Consider the following 20,352-nt stretch of genomic DNA (forward strand, 5'->3'; position numbering starts at 1 on the left):
TTTATTTCAGTAAAGATGTTTATGATTTTCACTTGTGACAGGGATTCTCGGAGCCCTGTGTTCACCGTATCACTAGCTTCTTCAACTACGGTTTCTACTACAATCCCATTATCATCATTTTAATATAATCTCTTCTTGAAAGAAAGTGAATCGCAATTTTTGGATAAGGGAAGCCTGTATTCCATTTTCAAATGGGAGTAATAATGATGCATATCCAGTCCAGGCAGAAATTCCAAACAATTTCCCCAAATATCAACAAATGTTAGAATACCTACATAACAGTCCAACAAGGATGTCTGAGTGCTGGGCTGGCTATGAATGTATGGTTTTCTTCCACACTGAAAAGAACACAGGCTATCATGTAAATGAATAACGGCCTGATGTTTAAAAGATGTGAAAGACAGTATTTAAGATTAGACCCAGTTTTAAGAAGAGAAATTCACAAATCGTGAGGGGCTGAGTCACCCAGGGAAGGGAGGAGAAGGTGATAGCCACGACACACAGATAAAACATCTGACACGTGAACCTGTGGGTCAGCTTGCCGTGCGACAAACTGAGACAGGAGGGAAGGCGGCAGGGCACAACCATTAAGGAACAAGGCGACAATTGAAGATTTGACTCCCAGGAGACTTTGAGCTTCATTATAGGCTTGTTGTAATATATTAACATGGTCAATGGCCCTCCAACTAGTGCCACGACAGCTCCCAGGCTGACCATAACAGGCCAAAAACCAGGAGGTGGCCCAGTTCCTGGGAATCCCAGCCCCTTCCCCAAAGTAGTTGGAACAGTCCTTACACTTGTTTGCAAGTGAAGCCCATAAAAACAAACAGCCTCTCACCTCGTGGTCGCTCCCTCTCTCTTGCCTTCTGAGATGGCCTGCGTTCTGCCTGTGGAATGTGCCCCTACGTTTGCTTTAACTGACTCCACACCTCGTGGCCTGTCTCTCTTTCCTAGATGACCCCATACTCTGGGGCCACCTCTTGCCTGCTGCCTCTCTCTTTCTTGCCTTTTGAGATGGCCCTGCACTTTGTCTATGAGTATGTATTTCTCTGAATGAATCTACTTTTACTCAACTGTGGCTCATTCTTGAATTCTTTCTTGCACAAAATCAAGGACCCTCACTTGGTGGGGTGCATCCTAGGACTCACCTGAGACCTGGGCCGTGGCCATCCTCTTGTGCCCCATTTTCCTGTTTCAAAACCACCTCAGATCTAGCGTTTCCTTCATACAGGCATACCTGGGAGATGCTGTGGGTTCAGTTCCAGATCACTGTAATAAAGCGAATATGGCAGTAAAGCCAGCCACATGCATTTTTTGACTTTCCAGTGCGTATTTATACCATATTGTAGTCTAGTGAGTTTATGGTAGCATTATATTTTTTAAAATGCACATGCCTAAATTAAAAAGCACCTTATTGCTAAAAAATGTTCTCACCTGACAATGCAGGGGTGCCACAGACCTTCAATGTACAAAAGCACAGCAAAGTGAAGTACAGTGAAAAGGGGGTCTGCCTGTGCTCCTCATGGTTCCTGGATGGGCGGGTAGGCTGGCGCTGGTGAGCTGAGGAGGGTAGCATTCACCTCTGTGGGTGTTGCCTTGATATGAGATGGGGCCGCGAGCATGTCTGGCATTTGTCTCATTCTCAGCAGGCTGGCCTGGTCTCATCCATCTGGTAGTGGTTGCGGGGTTCCCAAGAAGCAGCAAGACAGGCCAGTCTCAAGCTCTTTCCAAGCCTCTGCTGCTGTCACATTTGCTACAAGATGCATGGCCAAGTCCAGAGTCAGTGTGGGAGAGCTGGCCAAGGCCGTAGACGTGGAAAGTGGGGTTCTTATGACTGTTTTTGCAAGTAACTTACCATAGTACGTGACACACTTTCTCCAAGAATTACTTACCACTTAAAAGTTTTGCTGATGGGCACATAGAAATTCAATATAGCAGGTTTTCCACTTGATAGTAAATTTGGATAAAAATGTTTGTGAACTATTAAAGTGAGTACTCAGACAGTGAAACTTTTTATTTTATTCATTTATTTATTTAATTAAACTATAGTCACATACAATGTGTCAATTTCTGGTGTACGGCACAATGTCCCAGTCATGCATATATATACATATATTTGTTTTCATACTCTTTTTCATTAAAGGTTATCACAAGATATTGAATATAGTTCCCTGTGCTCTACAGGAGGAATTTGTCCTTATCTACTGTTATATAGTAGTTAACATTTGCAAATCTCAAACTCCCAAATTTATCCCTTCCCACTCCCTTTCCCTGGTAACCCTAAAGTTGTTTATTATGTCTGTAAGTCTGTTTCTGTTTTGTAAATGAGTTTATTAGTGTCCTCTTTTCTTTTCTTTTTTTTAAGATTCCACATATGAGTGATATCATAAGGTATTTTTCTTTCTCTTTCTGGCTTACTTTACTTAGAATGATGATCTCCAGGCCCATCCATGTTGCTGCAAATGGCACTATTTTATTCTTTTTCATGGCTGAGTAGTATTCCATTGTATAATATACCACAACTTCTTTTTTCCTGTAAATTTCTAGTACTTTTGCTTTTTTATATATATATATATATAATATATATATATTTAATTGAAGTATAGTTAGTTTAGAATGTTGTATCAATTTCTGGTGTGCAGCACAATGCTTAAGTCAAACATGAACATACATATGTTCATTTTCGTATTCTTTTTACTGTAAGTTACTACAAAATATTGAATATAGTTCCCTGTGCTATACAGTATGAACTTGTTGTTTATCTATTTTATATATATTAGTGTCTGAAAATCCAATTTGTCCCTTCCTATCCCCTTCCAATCCCCTGGTAACCATAAGTTTGTTTTCTATGTCTGTGAGTCTGTTTCTGTTTTGTAAATAAGTTCATATGCCTTTTTTTTTTTTTTTTTTTAAGATTCCACATGTAAGTTATATCAGATGGTATTTTTCTTTCTCTTCCTGGCTTACTTCACTTAGAATGACATTCTCCAGGCCCACCTATGTTGCTGCAAATGGCATTATTTTATTGTTTTTGTGGCTGAGTGGTGTTCCATTGTATATACACCGCAACGCCTTTATCCAGGCATCTGTCGGTGGACGTTTAGGCCTTTCCCGTGTCAGACAGAGACACTTTGGATAGCAAGGACAGATACATTTTTAAGTGAAAAACCTGAAAGTGGCAGAAACTGTGTTTAAGAACAAGTGTGATGAACTCCTTTGGATAACTTTGTATTTTACTTTTGACACTTTAACCTCCTGTAAGGCATTTTACCTCAAAGTGTAGTGATTTTCTGTGTCTTCACTTGGTGTCTACATTAGTTTGCTAGGGCTGTGAGAAGGAAATACCACAGACCCAGGGGCTTGAACAACAGAAATGTATGTTCTCATTGTCTGGGGGCCAGAAGTCTAAGATCCAGGGGTCAGCTGGGTTGGTTTCTCCTGAGGCCTCTCTCCTTGGCTTGCAGATGGCCGCCTTCTTCCTGTGTCCTCTTGTGGACTTCCCACTGGGTGTCTCTGTTCTCAAAAAGACATCAGTCAGGTTGGATTGAGGCCTACCCATATGAACTCATTTTAACTGAATCATCTCCTGAAAGGCCCTGTCTCCCAGTACAGTCACAGTCTGAGGCACTGGGCGTTAGGACTTCAACATGCAAGTTTGAGGGGTACACAGCTCAGTCTGTAAGAGTCTCTCTGAGTTTTCTGTAGCCCCCTCTGCACACACCTCTGTGCTGGGCTCCTGGCTGGTTGGAAAAGGGCCAGGAGCATGGCTTTTCCCTGGGAATGAGTGAGCATCACACACAAGGGCTTGCTAGGAGACTGGAGTGACTGCGAAATCAGGAAGCCCACCAAAGTGTGGGGCCTTGCCCCGGCTGTGAAAGAGTTTGTGCAAACTGGCAAAGTAAACCGCCGCTTTATTGTTCAGAAGGGGACATGGAAGGAAGATGCTCCAGCAGAGAGAAGGGGGAAAAGCACTAGAGTGGGGAGAGGAAGTGCTTGAGTGAGGAGCCGTCAGCCAGAGTGGGCACTGGAAACAGCTCCGGCCCGGGTCGGACCCCATGGACTTTTATGGGAGGCTTCGCCATCATGTCCTCCTTCTGAGTGTGATGGAGGCGATCGCCTTGTCCTCCATCTTCATATGGGCTTTTCTTGTTGTTGTCTTGGCAACTGTCAGCTGTCATGGCGCTGGTGGGTGTGTCGCTTAGCAACTAATACATCACAATGAGCCTATAATGAGGCTCCGGGTCCACTGGAGGTCAAATCTTCCACCATCTTGGACCCTGTAGGTTCTAACCGGTTCTTGTTTCTTCTCCTGAGACTTAGATAAGAGTCATTAGTTTCTAGTTGAGGGAGAGGCAGGGGTATGATCCTGGGGGCAACAACCTTGTAACAAAAAGGAAAAGTTGCTTTTAATCAGAATGCTGGCATTTTGGTGGACCCAGTGTTCCCCCAAAAAACCATCTCTGAAGATTCTACTCAGGCATAACCAAGAGGCAGGGCTTGGGGGAGGGGGGCTTAGTTTCTGCAGAAGAACTTAAAGATATTGTTATGTATTTTCCTTGAGGAGGAGCCAGGACCCTGCCCCAGGGCTGCATGATTGTTTCTTGACTGTTCTCCCTCATGTCTGCATCCTCTCCCTTCCCTGATTAGCAAGTGTTTGAATCTGCCCTTTGGAACTCAAAGAAAGTCAAGGAGGCTGTGTTGTTGGTGATTAGGTTCTTGTCTTGTGGCAGAAAGAATTTAGAGACTAGATAGAGCAGTTAAGAAAGTAAAGTGGGAAAAAAAAAGAAAAAAAGAAAGATTTGAGCCCAGTAGAAGGCACTGATAAGACATTGGGGCTTTGAGTATTTTATTTCAGTGATTATGAAACTGAATACAGTATGGCAAATATTTCCTTGTTTAGGAGATTTTTAATTATCTTATGTTGGATCTAATAAAATCCTTAGGATTTTAAAATAGGAAGGAATCCAAGAGTCAACCCTTACCTCCCTCCACCTTTTTCATCAGACTACTGACCAACTTCATTTGAAGGCTGCTAATGGTGGAGAGGTTTGGGAATTTGTATGAAAACAAGAGATACTCATAAAAATTCAACCACCAAAGGAAGGTATAGAGTCAAAAGTAAGATACATCAATCTATTGGCACCATTTCTCCAAGAATAACAATTTTAAAAACTTCTTTATAAATATGTATGGGGTTTTATTTTACAAAAATGTTATCACATCTACATACTATTTTTTGTTGTTTCTTTGCAGAGTAAAATTTTTGATGCAAAATTTATAAATTTTTTAATAAATCATACCTTTCATGTCAAATTAAAGAACCTTAGCTTAAAAAAAAAGAAAAGTGGGGCTTTATTAAGGGATAGGATGTTGTCAAGGGGAGAGCAGGCAGACTCGGGTGAGCAGCTGCCCCGAGTTTCTTTGCAAGTTGGTTACACAGAGTGTAAAAATGAATGGATGGAATATTCATTGGAAAGGGAAGGGTTTGGGGTCATATTCCTTGATTTTCATCCCAGCTCCATCTTCCCGAAGGGAGGAGGGATTTTTGTCCTTATTTAGTCTGGATTGGAAGTGTCATGGCATCAGTGCAGGATGGATACTTCTAATCTGCAAGGCTGATTTTATAGTAGTAAGGGCGTAATGAGCAAAAGGTTACATTCAGATGCTGGAGACTCCTGCCTTTTCCTACCTTTCTTTGTGGGCCTCCAGGTTGTCACCCCAAAATATGTGATCACTTACAGCCCAGAGGTTCCTGCTTTTCTCTGCCCAGGGACCCCTGTGGTTTATGTGATGCATGGTTTCCTGCATTTGGCCCATGCTCCCCCTCTCATGCCCAGTTCCTGCCATTTGGTCTGCATCCCCCTTTCTCTGCTCGTATCTAGCTATTTGCCTGCTCTAATAGCTGGGGAAGCTTTCAGGCTGTGGTTAAGGTTTGGGGTATGGGTGACTTCATATATGAGTATATGATGACGTTCACAGGATGAGCAGGACCCGGGCTTCAGCTCAGTGTCATTTTTTCCCTCAATGTCCAGGACTCCCAAAGTGTGGGTAGCTTGGAGGAAAACCCCAGAGCCCAAAGTTCTCATGTGGAATCCTCTGACTTTATATGAAAGAAATGAGGTTTTCCCCAATTTAGCAGAATCCCAAGCATGCACATGATAGTTCCAATGATGAATTGTGAGTTGAAGTAAAACTTAAAAAAAAATCTATTTATAATAAAACATTTTATTTTGTCATACCAGAAGAAATAATCATTTTTATCCTCTCTCTAAAAAGAATAATGTCATAAAAATCCTTGTCATAGAAAAGTGCAACCAAAGAATGAGCAGTCAAAAGACGTAGGAGACACCAGCGCTCCTTGGCAGCCCTTCTGTATGTGACAAATTACTGCAAAGGTCGTGACTTGAGGCAACACAATTTTATTATCTTACTGGGTGACAATCAGGGTCCCTCCCAGGGCTGCATTTCTTATGGCAGCCAAGGAGAGAATCCATTTCCTTGCGTTTCCAGCTTCTAGAGACCACTTACATTTTTCAGGGGGAAAAAAAAAGATGTCGGACACATGAGTATGATGAAGACAGGCCAGTTAGCAAATAAAAATAAAATCTGTTTTTCCTGGATTTTGTGATTTTTGTAGCATTTGCGATTGTTAAGTATTTATGTTTTTTCTCATGCAAAGTAAATGTGTGTGTGTGTATATGTATGTATATATATATATATATATATATATATATATATATATATTTGTACTTAATATTGTTTTTAGATTTTTATGTCCTTTTCTTAAAAAGGGCCCTAGGTCAATTAATATCAGGTGACAAGTCCTGGACATGCTCAGGAGAGCACTGTGCTCCCCTGTTGCATCTTGGGGTCACGTCCCCTGTTGCTTCTACAGGAGATCCCTGTAATGAACTTTTCACAACCTGCCATACCTGAAGTGGTCTCGTTCCTCTCAGCTCAGATACAGTCCTCCCTGACTGATACACCCCTTCACCTGTCCACTTTCTGCCTGGTGGTCCGAGAACCAGATGGGGGGCCGTCTGTGCAGAGCTGCCTGCTCCTCCTGAGTCGATCTCTCTGGCTTCCTGGAGCCTGCCCGCCCCTCCCCTGGGCTCTGAGTGGGGCATCGCACGCTCTCCACACTGCAGGCCTGCACTCCTGAATGCGGGGCGTTGCATCTGTCCTTGTATAAACCTAGCACCATGCCCAGCACAGAGTAGGACTGACATCGTGGAGTGGGTGAACATTTTCCAAAAACTGGAAGAGCCTGGGGTAGACGGGGAGAATGTTCAGGAGCCAAGGGTGCGAGCAGGGCAGGCGTGGCCCCTGGAGGCCACGGACCTGAAGGCAGATACCTGGGGAGAAGCAGAGGCCAGCTGCAAAGCCTTGTTTCCCAGGGCGACCTGGAGGAAGTAACACCAAAAATGTTTATTTTTGTTATGCACCCAACTCTGATAAGGAAGAAATAAAGATGGTTTTATTCTAATCATCACTGCATATTATACATTTGAGACGAGACATTTGAACAACCTTTAATTGGCAGGGGCCTGTGGTTACCATTTTATAAAGAAAACTGCCGGTGACTTCCAGGACTAATGTATTTGTCTGTCCTGCTCCAGGCGTGTCCTGACCCGCTGGGACTGAGGGAGGGAGCCTGTGCCCGGGAGTGGGTGACTCCCGTCCCCTCCAGTCTCCACGTGCCTCTCCTTCTTTAATCTGTCATTTTTCCGTTTGGCCCTCTTCTCTGGTAAAGGAAAGGAGAAAAGCATTAGAAAATAGCATTCTGGTGTTTTAGAAGTTACACATAGATAACATTAAGCATCATCATTTTTCTTGTGTTTTGTTAAAATGCTCCATGTGCTGCAGGGACTCATGGCCTTTTTAGGAACCATTAAATGCTCCAGATTATTAAAACAAATTATGAGCATAGGTCCTTCAAAAGCATGAAGGTCTCAATTTGGGGATTTTACGTATTTCTCACCTGTTACATTTATCGGTATCTCAGACACATTAATTTCCGAGCTATTTATGAATTATGTAAAATGTTATTTTAGATAGACATTGTAAGAATGATTTTTTTCCTCTGCAGAAAGGAAAGATGATTAATGCAGTTACAAAGATGTTTATGAGAGACAGAAAAGTATTTCTTTGTGGGTGGGAAGTGTTTCTCCAACAGTTCGTCAAATGTAGACACAATAAAACATTCGCACCAGGCACCAGGCAGGCCATGTGCATTGCGCCCTCCCGAGCTGGAGTTTGTGGCAGGACTTCCAAATAAGAAGGACATCCCCCAGATCCTGTAGTCCTCACCCCAGGGCGTCCTGGTATGATGCCTTTCCTTACAGGAAAATAGTTCCCCTACAGAAAAATTACTTTCAACAGTGAAAAATCCAACTCCAGGCCGGGATGTGGCTATAAAATGTTTGAGTCTGAAGAATTCTTACATTTAATCTAACGCAATCCTCCCATTTTACAGAGGAGGAATCAAGGCCCAGGAAGGGAAATCACTTTACACAGTTTGTAAACGGGGCCAAAGTGGAGTGGGCTTCTGTGCGGGGGTTCTCTCTGCAGCGTGTCACGGCGGCCCCCACATCTGGCCGCTAGATTACAGCTGCTGTAGCTGCGCTCCGTCACAGCCAGGGAAGCAAATTTTGACTGTACAGTTTGGAACAATTGGTCCTTAGCAGGTGTGTGACTTGATGAAAGTTACTTAATCTCTTTGGCCTTGGCCTCCCACCCTCCCGGGCAGAAAGTCATTATTGTCTCTGCCCCAGTGATCAGCGCCTGGGAGGGGCAGGAGCATCTGTGCCTCGTAGGAGTGACTTCAGGTAACGCTGCCTCTCTGACTATAAGGTTTACCCATTTAAAATCTGCATTTTAAAGTGTATTGTGTACGCACATTAATGGGGATGGAAAGCAGAGAAGCTCAGGAGAGAAAGGGCATAAAGAGGAAAACCTTATGTTCAGCAGGAGACTTTCTGTTTCACCATTTTTACACAATAAAGAGACTCACTTAGAAATTTTTACTTGGGGTCCCAGAATTCAAACTACACATTGAGGAACTGTGGTAAAAATTCTTCAAGTTTTCTGAGTTTCAATATTCCTGTTAGAATATTGGGATTGAAAAATATCTGGATGCTTTTAGGTTCTTTCCAAACTACAACTGGGGCCTTTACGGAGAACATTCTTTATTGGATAGCATCGCCCACATCCCTGGGGGCTTGGCGCTGCTGGGGAGCGCACCTTCATCCTTCTCTCCTCACTCCTTTGCCCAGTAAACCAGTGTTAGAGGGAACGAGGGAGTAATCCCCATGGGCACCTGTACATGCCACACCGGCCAGTCTCACATCCTGAATTTTATTTAAGGTTTTAAGTGTGTTCTCATGTTCTTTGTGCAAATATAGCCCTTTACGTAGTCAGAAATCATAATTGTGTGGCTAAAATCCTACCATCAAGGAGGTAGGGGGCCTGCTCCCCTGCCCCACCGGTTGCTTCTGCACCGCGCATTGCTCCTGTCTCATCAGGAATGCCCCTGACCTTGCTGCTGCCTTCGCTCCGGGCTCCCGCAAGGGGCGCCTCTGTCTGCGTGGCTCACTCCTGCACTTCACTGAGGTCTTGGCTCTAAGTCACCTTCTCAGTGAGGACTGCAGCCCTCAACCCTGTGGTCCACTCTCCTTTCCCCCTTTTGCACCCACACTGTGTGTCCAGGTGGGCCTCTGCTTCACACAGCCTCTCGGGACTTGGGAAGGGGGCGTGTGAATGTACCACGTGCGCACAGGGAGGGATGCTGCAGCATTTGGTGAACAGCACCAATGAGCACCGTGATCTGGATCTGGCTGCCAAATACTTTGTCTGTCTCTTGCTCATCAGGAAAGACACACTCCTCCCTTCTTCAACTGAGGCAACCCAAAAGGTCTGCCCCGTCCCATCCCCAATGTCAAGGTGACCTGTATGTGTGCTGCTCTCTGCACCAAGTTTGACCATGGCTTTCCCTGATCCATCGACCTCTGAACTAAAAAGAAGAGCTGCCTAATCCCTGCCCCCATGTGGCTACAAGCACGGAGAAGGGCCAGGAAAATCACAACCAACCCACTGATTTGCAGCAATTCTGAGGTCCCAGGGGGCAGAGCCTGAGTGGGCTGTGTTCCCTGAGAGGAGAGGGTCTGATTAAGCGTGAATTCTGCTCCCAGAGGCCTCTCCTCCCTGGCTCTCGACGCCCTTGTCCAGGAGTTTTCCTTTTCCATTAACTCTTCTGACTGTGGGAAAGTTGGCGCTGGAGAGTAAGTCTTTGTGGTCCATTCAGCTTTTCCAGGTCATGATCTGCCCATTACAGATAGGAATGCACAAGTACATCTAAATCTCAAATAGTCACAGACTTTTCTTCCTGACTTGAGGTCCTGTTGGCAGTAGAGCTCTCTGAAAACCTAGCCAGCCTCTTACCCCCAGGCCAGTCTCATGTTAGCATAGACATGATCACAGATCTTGTGTCAACATAACTCCAAGATCCACAACATGCCTTTAATTTTGCCCACCATTGCCTCTACCCAGCCCTTCACTTTCCTCTCATTCTGACTCTTTCTCTTAAATTGAGCACGGCCACCTTGGCCCTGTCCGCCTTCAGTGGGAGAGTCATGCATTACTCTCTCGCACAGGAGGCATATTTGCACAATTAAAGACTTTGCATGGTGGCAACTTCACGCATTTAGAGCTTTTTGGCAACAGGTCTGATTGTTTCTGCAAAGCTGAGTTTCAGTAGGCTTTAACACTCAAAGCATTTCTTGATTCTGTGATTTACTGATGGGGATGAGAAGCTTTTGTTTCTTCCATCCCTTCAGGAACTTGTGTTTGCTTTATCTTTCTTTTCTCTTTGGGCAATGTAAGAAAAACGCACAGCCCAAAAGTTGCAAGTTCTGTTTGGGGGTCTTGCTGAGGACTATAGCCTGGGAGACAGCCTCTCAGTTAGCTCTGAGGAACTTCCCTGAAGAGCTAAGGAAGAAGCCAGGATATAGACCTTTTTGCCGGAAAAAATAATGCAGTGGGAAATCAAAAGATTGCTGCTAATTTCAAAGAACAGACATCTCAGGTTACTGATTTTAGGGGCTTTCTATATATGGGAAGATGCAAGAATCTAGGTTCACTGAAATTATTCCTTAGATGCACCTTAACCATCTAGGGCCGGATTCCAAAGCACCGAAAGCTTCCTGTTTTTGTCCATCCTGAATTCCCCTCAGGCACAGCGTTGGGAGGGTATGGATGGGGGCTGATGCAGTGGCTAATGGCCTGGTCCTTAGAGAACTGGAAATTTGGGCAACATTCTTTGTTTACGGGAATGTCGGGCAACATTCCTCATTCACACTTTCATAACTGCTTCCAAGCTGGCCAACCGTCTTCTGAGATCATCTCTTTCCTGTGTTGACTTCCCAAGCACAGTCAACAGCAGTCATTGGATCAGACGTGTCATGGTTCTCACCTTCATTGTTGGTTGAAGGCCCATCTTCCATGACTGGACCATAAGCCCCTCAAAGGCAGGAGCTCTCCTGTTGGCACAGTGCTGGGCCTTGAACGGTTTGCCAGGCCTGACATAGTGCGACAAAGTGGTGATGAGTGAGCGGGTTTGTCAGTAAAAGGCTGGGTCTGGTCAGCTGAATTCCCTGTCTCAGAAAGTTTCTTTAAATGGAAACTCAATGGAAAGGAGAAATATGGGATTTGTTGAGAATTACTCAACTCTGTAAAAGTACTTCGTTTATAATATTGAATATATAAAGAAGCTATGAAAGATTAAATTCTCTAACAGTCTGCCTTTTGATCCTCCTTGCCATGGACCTAAAGCTAGTCCTTTAAACTGTGATTATGAGAGAGTCTCTGAGGTGGTCCAGACTCGAGATATTTCTCTGGGTCGCACGGTGTTGTTAGCCCCATCCTGTATCTGATGTGCTATGAACACTGGGGTGGCTTCCAATTACAGAAGCCATTTGAGCCCCATCAGCCCTGCATTGGAATCAGCACTTGGCTTGGATGGCTGTCAGCTCTCTAGTTTTTGGTTGTTGCTTATTTTTCACTTTTCTTTTTGATTTGGGCTGTATTATTTGAGAAGGCTCTTGAGTGAAAATGACAATCGTTATAATATAAGCTAACACTTTCTGGATCATTTGTTTCATGCCAGGCACTAGAGATTTTTATTTAACCATGTATTTCCTCCTATACACCCCCATTAGGAGGTAGACACTACTATTCTTCCCATTTCACAGATTAGAGAATGGAGGCTTTAATAGATCATGCTACCTGACAAAGCTTGGACTTATGAATATAGGAGGGTCTGCCTCTATGCTCTGAAATATATTCTTCTGCCTCTTGGCCCCTCACCACATCCCACGATTACAATTTAAGATTTACAGAGCATTTTCACACAGGTTATCAGACTGTGTGATTGGTTATCTTTGTTGAATGTCCATCATGTTGATGCAGGCACTGTGTTAAGCAGAAAGGGAAGTGGGAAGATAAGGATGTAAACCTGGGGAAAACCAAATTTCTGAGAAAGAAAACAAAGCATGCAGAAAATCCAATAGAAATGTCTTACCCCTCCTTCTGCTCTGTTTCAGGAATACCAAATTGATATATTTTTTGCTCAGACCTGGACTGACAGTCGCCTTCGGTTCAACAGCACAATGAAAATACTTACTCTGAACAGCAACATGGTGGGGCTAATATGGATTCCAGATACAATCTTCCGCAATTCTAAAACTGCGGAGGCTCACTGGATCACCACCCCCAATCAGCTCCTCAGAATTTGGAATGATGGGAAAATCCTTTACACCTTAAGGTAAGATGCTGGGGGACCTTTAATCACTGGTGGTCCAATACTGGGGTCTTTAATCCAGATCATTGTAGGAATGAGGCCCTGTTTTCATTGCTAAGCTCTATCACTTCTCATGTTCAGCGTGCTCCTGCTCTTGAAAATGTTTTTCCTAATCTCATGTGTGTAAACATAGAAAGTCTGACCCCAGGGTTGTCTACTTTGAAAAGGTGCAACACACACGTTTAGTGCAGCCACCATCTGCATAGACAAATGGGAGAGCTGGCCAAATATGAAATCTTTCCTACATGTGGATTAACTTGGCATTATACTTGTTTAGGCAAATACACCAGTTTCAAAATGGAGGGAGGATTTAATTCCTTCAAACAGATTGAAAACAGGGACACCGAAAGAAGGACATAGGAAAACAAGGACATATTGTTTCAATTTGTTTCCTGTCTTACTTGGCTTTTATTTCTTGACACAGTTGGGATTTTACTAATGGAAGTTCTCTCCATTTCTGATAGTCAAAAGTGAAACAAAGGAACACAACACAAAAACAACCAAATGATATTCTGCATGGGTGGGGCCTCTGCCGAGAGTTAGTTCCCTGTGGTGACCAACCCTCCCGCCCACCACGTTGTGGCAGTGTGACCACTGCGGCCTTGCTTGGGGTCTTTGCCAGGGTGTTGCTGGCTGAGCACTAGAGTGATGTGTGGCTCTCCTGCAGGCTCACCATAAACGCTGAGTGCCAGCTGCAGCTGCACAACTTCCCCATGGATGAGCACTCCTGCCCGCTGATCTTCTCCAGCTGTGAGTACTGACTTGGGTGTGGATACTGTGTAAAGGAACGTCTAGCCTGTGCTGGTTTCCAGCAAATGGTCGCGTGATTGATTGTCGTATTCCTGTACAGCCAGAGAAAACTAATGGTTTTGGGTCACATGGGTATATTCACTTTAGAACTTATTACCTAGGATCCATGTCACAAAATAGGTAGTTTTGGTAAATCCTTGAGCAACTTAACCATTCACTGTGATATTGAGCAACTCAGAAATTGATGAACAGTTGACTTACCAAGACCTTTATGCTAGTAAATGGTGCATATTACTTGGAAGTACAGAAAACTCCTTTGCAATAATTTTAGGCTTAGTATCGTCTTCAAATCAGGTGTTTATCTTCAAAATAGAAAGGAAAAATTTTACTTAAATATATTTATATCTGTCTCATTGCACTATAGTAGGATGTCATTTTTCATAGCTTTTCATTTTCTAATATTTTACTTATGATTGATACTAGAGCTAGTGAGTAATTATTTATAAATTCTTAGACAATATCAAATGCTAAACACAAGGATACACATAAAGGAAACATCAGATTTATTTGCTTATAAAGTTTTGAAGAAAAGGTCAATGGAAATATACCTGTCTTGCGTATGAGGTATTGACAAACAAACATGACGACATTTCAGGCAGAAGGTTTTAAGGTTTCTCACTAAACACTGTAGTGAAAAGATAAAAGTGATATAATGGATAATCACATTTTAGAGTTCATTTTAAGTTCAGAAAAAGACGAGATAGAAAGCAAAATTTCACATAGGGATAAATTTAACCAAGGAGGTGAAAGTCCTGTGTATTGAAAAGTACAAGACATTAATGAAAGAAGTCAAAGAAAACACAAGTAAATGGAAGTGCTGTGCTCGTGGGTTGCAAGAGTCAATGTTTTAAGAATTTCCACTACCAAGAGCAATCCACAGACTCAGTGCAATTCCTATCAAAATTCCATGGGCATTTTTTTAAAGAAATAAGACAAGTAATCCTGAAACCACAAAAAGAAACCTGAGACAGCCAAAGCCATCTTGAGAAAGAAGAACAAAGCTTGGGAACATCCAACTCTGATTTCAAACTGTACTACAAAGCTATAGAGATCAAAACAGTGTGGCCATTAGTTTTCAATTAAGGTATTCACATGGTTTTTTTCAGGTGTAATGCTATTGTACATTTAATAGACTATAGCATAGTGTAAACATAACTTTACAAAAAATTGTGTGTGGCTTGCTTTGCTGTGATGTTGGCTTTGCCGTGATGGTCTGGACCTGGACCTACAGCATCTCTGAGGCGTGTCTGTAGAAGAAAGAGGTGAACCGAGGAGGGGTTTGCTCTTTGCTTGGGCTGGGACCTTCATCGTCTCCTGCTCCCAGACACTGCTCCTCCTGGGTCTCAGGCCTTCATACCTGGACCAGGACCTAAAACGCCAGTCTCCCAATTCGCAGGCCTTTGGGCTCTCACTGAATTACCTCGCCAGCTTTCCTGGGTTTGTGGATGACAGACCGTGGGACTTCTTGGCCTCCATAATTGCATGGAGTTATTCCTGTAACAAACGCCCTCTTAGAGCTGCACTTCCATCTGTGTCTGTCTCTGAACCTACATCTATTTTGCTGGTTCCGTTTCTCTGGAGAACCCTGACTGATACAGGGGGGAAGTTCCCACCCTCCCATACTGCTCCAAGGTCCCCCCAGAATCCTGGCGTTCACTTAAATCCCCAGCTTTGGATGCAGCCAAAGGAGGTTTTTCTTACTTTATTGAGGTATGATTGACATGTAAAAAGCTGTACATATTTAATGTCTGTAGCTCAATGAATTGGCGACAAGTAGACACCCATGAAACTGTCACCAGCATCAAGGCCATTAACATATCCATCACCTCCCAAACTTCCCTCCTGCCCCCTTTATTACTGCTGCTATTTTAATACTGTTTGCCTTTAAAAAAAAATTTCCCCCATCCCAAGTCTGGATGGTAAACATTATTTGGTGGAGTAGAAATAGTGAAATCTGTAGCCTCTTTGTGTGTTTTCATTGTTGTTTTATATAATGCATGTAGTCACTAAAATAAATTTTAAAAAGGGTTTTGTGACTTTAAAGATAAAGCGTGAACCATGCTGAGTGTCAGGGAGGCTCTGGGCCAGCCTCCTCCCTGCTGGGACCTACTCACTGGCTGGCGTTGGGGCTGGGGGCTTTGGGCACAATGTTAAGCACCCAGCTTGATGCGGGAACCTGGGAACCCTCACTTTCCCTCTAACACTCACGTAAGTGCATCTACTGTGTGCCAGGCGCTGCTCTGAGCAATTAAAGTCGTGAGCCCATCTGATCTTTGTAATGACCCTGGATGCCCTGTTTTTCCTGATGCCTTCCCCAGCCCAGGAAACCCAGCACGAGGTTGTGGGGTCATCTGCCCACATCACCCTGAAGAGCAAAGGGCAGCTGGGTTTGAACCAAGCACAATGGTAATTGAGTGTGCACTGCTGATTATTATTATAACTACTATTTTATTGTTACAAGAAGAGGGCAGATGGAGCAAAAAGAGATACTGTGAGGGCTCAAGGTACGAGGTGAGATGTATTTGGCTTTCTCCCCAGTAAGCCGTGCAGGGCGAAATGAAACAGAAGCAGGGACGTTCGTGCTCGCTGTCTGTGACGCCCATGCCAGCTGTGACTGCCCGGGAGCTGGAGACACGATCAGGGAGATGTCACTGCTGTTGCAGTGATGCTGGAGATGTCTGAGAAAGGTGGCTGGTTTTCAGTTTTAAAAGTGGAGTGAATGCCAGTTAGCAAATCTCTGTGTCAGCGCGACTGGGTCCTGCCCCCGCATAGTTAGAACAGTCCCAAGGGCACCTCTGGCCCTCCCTCTGGCTGACACCGTGCCTGGCACCGAGCAGTGGCCAGAGACCAGCGACGACCTCTCCTCCATGTGTGTGTTTCCTGTCAGTGTGCAGGGTAGCACATTCTGCCCCCTGTTCCCACCTGCCGCCCCCATCTCACAGATGAGAAAACTGAGTCTTAGAGCAAGAAAGAAAACACCAGTGCAGGATCACACACTAGTAGGCGGTAGGGCAACCACATAAATGTGGCTCTTGCTTCTCCCAAGTCCAGGATTTTCTCTACCACACCAGCCTTTATCTGGACCGTTATTAGCTAAAGAGAACCAATATCATTGCATTCTAGAAATGTTTTTTTTTTTTTTTATCACTTCCATCTGTACTCTGACCACTGCCTCCTTGACTGATGGTTGAAAAACACGGACCTGCGTGTAGGACACAATGGACCTACTGCTTCCCTTCCCAAGCCTTCCAGACAGAAGACGAACGTGGAAGTGCAAATTCTCGGGAAATTTGCTAAGGAAAGCATGCACCTCCCAGGGGGAGAAACTGGCACATCCTTCATTAAAACATCATGGACGTATTTATAACCAGCATATTAAATGACACTAGGAGTTCTTAGAGCATCTCTTCTTTGTGCTCGGCCTTTCTTCCACTAAGTGAACCAAGCAAGAGGGGAAAGCCTGCCTCCTGGACCCTGATTTCGAGGGTTCTGCCTGAGCCAGATGAGTCCTGCACTCAGAGCCGCTCTCTTGACTCACCTGCTTCTGGCCTGTGGTCTGGGCGCTCAGGAAATTTCATGTTGTTCGCCGCTTTGCCCGGGGGTTCAGAGCACATCTCAGCAAGAGTATGGGGACCATTCCAGGATGACTTGAGCAATGCCAAGGTGGTGCCCTCAGCAAGCTGCAGCAAAATACAGTAAATTGTCCATGGACATCAAATTTCTACCAAAAGTATTTTGAAGACATTACTTGTCTACTGTAAAACTTGTCTCTTCCCTCCCTTAAGCTCCCTGCCCCTCTCAGCTGCCCAGCAGCAGTATTGCCTGGTGCCAGGGGCTTAGCGGATCGTACTCAGATAGATAGGAAACAGGAGGGAGAAGTGTGGTCCAGGCACTTCGCTTTTCCATTGTTTAGGAGCAGATGACTCCACTTCAGCTACTTGTCTACTGGTAAACCTGTTTAACTCCTGTAAGATGACCACGGTCTTCAGTGGTGAAACCCAAAGTGTCTGGGGTGTGTCCTTTGTAGTCACCTTAATAGCATGAAAAGAATGAAAATAAAAACTCTGTAAGGCAAATCATTTCTCCTGCTGGGCCAATGCAGCCATAATGAAATTGAGAAGAAAGTGTATCAGTGCATTTTGGTTATAAATTGTTCTTTTTCTATACTTGGTCAATATTTTCACAGAAGTTTGGTTTTGCTGATTTTCGTAGGTTGGGGAGCATGTCTTCTGTGGGCTTTTAAATGCCTGTTCACAGTAGGTGCTTAATAGGTGTTTATTCTGTGTAGGTGGCTGCCCATTGGTGTTCACAGCTCAGGATGGTCATGCAGCCGTGTAACACCTCATTTTGGGAAATGCCTTTTGACTGAGTAGGTGGTTAGCTCATTAATGAGAACACATACATTGTTCCTATTCAAGAACACTCTCCATCAACAAAGTTCCATTGTCAAAGAAAAAGAAGCATGGGAAATCTCTAATTTCTGCCCAGTTTTGCTGTGAACCTTGAACTGCTCTAAAAAATAAACACTGTAAAAAAAAATAATAAAAATCCGACCTAGGGCTGAGGGAGAGGGTCCAAGGAAGAAGCGAAGTGAAGCAGTCTCTTCCCCAGACTTCACTTGGCACCTTGTTGGAGCAGGTGTGCTGGCAGCTTATCAGACGATGGAGGAAATTCTCTGGGTCTAACTGGGCCAGAGGGGGTTTACAGTTGGCAGAAAACATCTGACCAGAGTCCAGATGGGTGAAAACCTTGTCTGGGATTTTCAAGCAGGAAACCAACCTCTGGGTGCAAGTGACTGAGCCCAGTGGGAAGGTCTGCAGAGGGTCAGGGCTTTCGGAGCTGCTAGCTGATGGGGCGGTGTGAGGCCGGAGGCACGTGGTGTCTGCATCAGGAATTTCTCGGCACACCTGTGGGATGCAGCTGGACCAAGGCACATGGGCGGGTGCGTGGAGGGATCAAGGCGTCAGGAGCTGCTCGCTGAATGGGCAGCACAAGACCTAGGGTGCATCGTGTCCCTCCTGGAGGGAACGTGGCGACGTGGTGAGCAGGCCAGAACTGGGGCTGCACCCTCACTGAAGGACTGCATGCACGCACAGAGGGTGCAGCCCAATGGAAGGAGGAAGAAACACCAGGAGAAGCACACCCAGACCAGGAAGAGAAGTTCCATCCTTTCTCTGTTTCCTTCCTGTGCCCTGACTGACAATGTGTGCCATTGTGCTAGCTGTGAAGAAGTGTTGACAGGGCCCAGCTCTGCTATCACAGAGCAGGTAGAAAGAGTGAATTTGAAGCTGAGAGGCAGTGCACTCCTAAGTGCAAAGAACTGTCAAATGCGTATTATTTTAAGTGTATATCTTGAATTTAATTCCCCTCCCTCTGTCATTGCCATTCTTTAAACTTCCACCACCACCCAGATTTAAAATCTGCTCTCCACTGACCTCCCTAAGCAGGAATTCTGAATCACTCTTACTCTGAAAAGTCTTCAAAGAATAGTTATAATTCACAAATCTCAAACTTGTTTATCTGGAAAAAAAAGAAGGAAGGAAGGAAGGAAAGAAAGAAAGAAACAAAGAGAGAGAGAAAGGGAGGAAGGGAGGAAGGAAGGGAGAGAGAAAGAAAGAGAGGAAGGAAGGAAGGATGGAAGGAAGAAAGGGACAAGGAAGGAAGGAAGGAAGAGAAAGTAGCAGTGCATTCTTTTTTTTTTTTTTTAATTGAAGTACAGTCAGTTACAATGTGTCAATTTCTGGTGTGCAGTGCAGTGTCCCAGTCATGCGTATACATACATATATTCATTTTCATATTATTTCTCATTAAAGGTTATTACAAGATATTTAATATAGTTCTTTGCTATACAGAAGAAATTTGTTTTTTTAATGTATTTTTATATATAGTGGTTAACTTTTGCCAATCTCAAACTCCCAAATTTATCCCTTCCCACTCCCTTTCTGCTGGTAAACATAAGATTGTTAACTGTATCTGCAAGTCTGTTTCTGCTTTGTAGATGAGTTCATTAGTGTCCTCTATTTTTCTTTTCTGTTTTTTTTTTTTTTTAAGATTCCATGAATGAGTGATAAGATATGGTATTTTTCTTTCTTTTTCTGGCTTACTTCACTTAGAATGACAATTTCCAAGTCCATCCATGTTGCTGCAAATGGCATTTTTAATTATTTTTAATGGCTGAGTAGTATTCCATTGTGCAAATATACACAATTTCTTTATCCAGTCATCTGCTGATGGACATTCAGGTTGCTTTCATGTCTTGGCTAGTGTATATAGTCAAAACTACAATGAGGTATCACCTCACACCAGTGAGAATGGCCATCATTCAAAAATCCACAAATGACAAATGCTGGAGAGGCTGTAGAGAAAAGGGAACCCTCCTACACTGCTGGTGGGAATGCAGTTTGGTGCAGCCATTGTGGAAAAAAGTATGGAGATTCCTCAAAAAACTAAAAACAGACTTAACATATGATCCAGCAGTCCTGCTCCTGGGCATATATCCAGAGGGAACTCTAATTCAAAAAGATGCATGCACCTGAGTGTTCATGGTGGCACTATATACAATACAGTGAATCCGTGATTGATTTTTTATTATCTGGGAATAGAGCCAAGACAGCCCAGCTCTTTACAGGACCATGAGCAGCAGGCTTGGGTAAGGTTTAAACGTGCCGGGTGGACGTGCACATCCC

The 20,352-nt window shown here is 44.0% G+C and overlaps 1 protein-coding gene across 2 annotated transcripts in view; it reads left to right on the forward strand.

Moving 5' to 3' along the window:
- Nucleotides 1-20,352, forward strand: part of GABRG3 (gamma-aminobutyric acid type A receptor subunit gamma3) — a 444,492-nt gene that overhangs the window by 215,430 nt on the left and 208,710 nt on the right. For both annotated transcript variants that reach the window (XM_032468826.1, XM_032468827.1), the window contains exons 4-5: nt 12,600-12,820; nt 13,524-13,606. In XM_032468826.1, the coding sequence (XP_032324717.1) occupies nt 12,600-12,820; nt 13,524-13,606 (304 nt within the window). The remainder of the gene's footprint in view (nt 1-12,599; nt 12,821-13,523; nt 13,607-20,352) is intronic.

The sequence above is a fragment of the Camelus ferus genome, chromosome 27 (assembly GCF_009834535.1).
Source record: "Camelus ferus isolate YT-003-E chromosome 27, BCGSAC_Cfer_1.0, whole genome shotgun sequence".
In the NCBI taxonomy this organism is placed as follows: Eukaryota; Metazoa; Chordata; class Mammalia; order Artiodactyla; family Camelidae; genus Camelus; species Camelus ferus.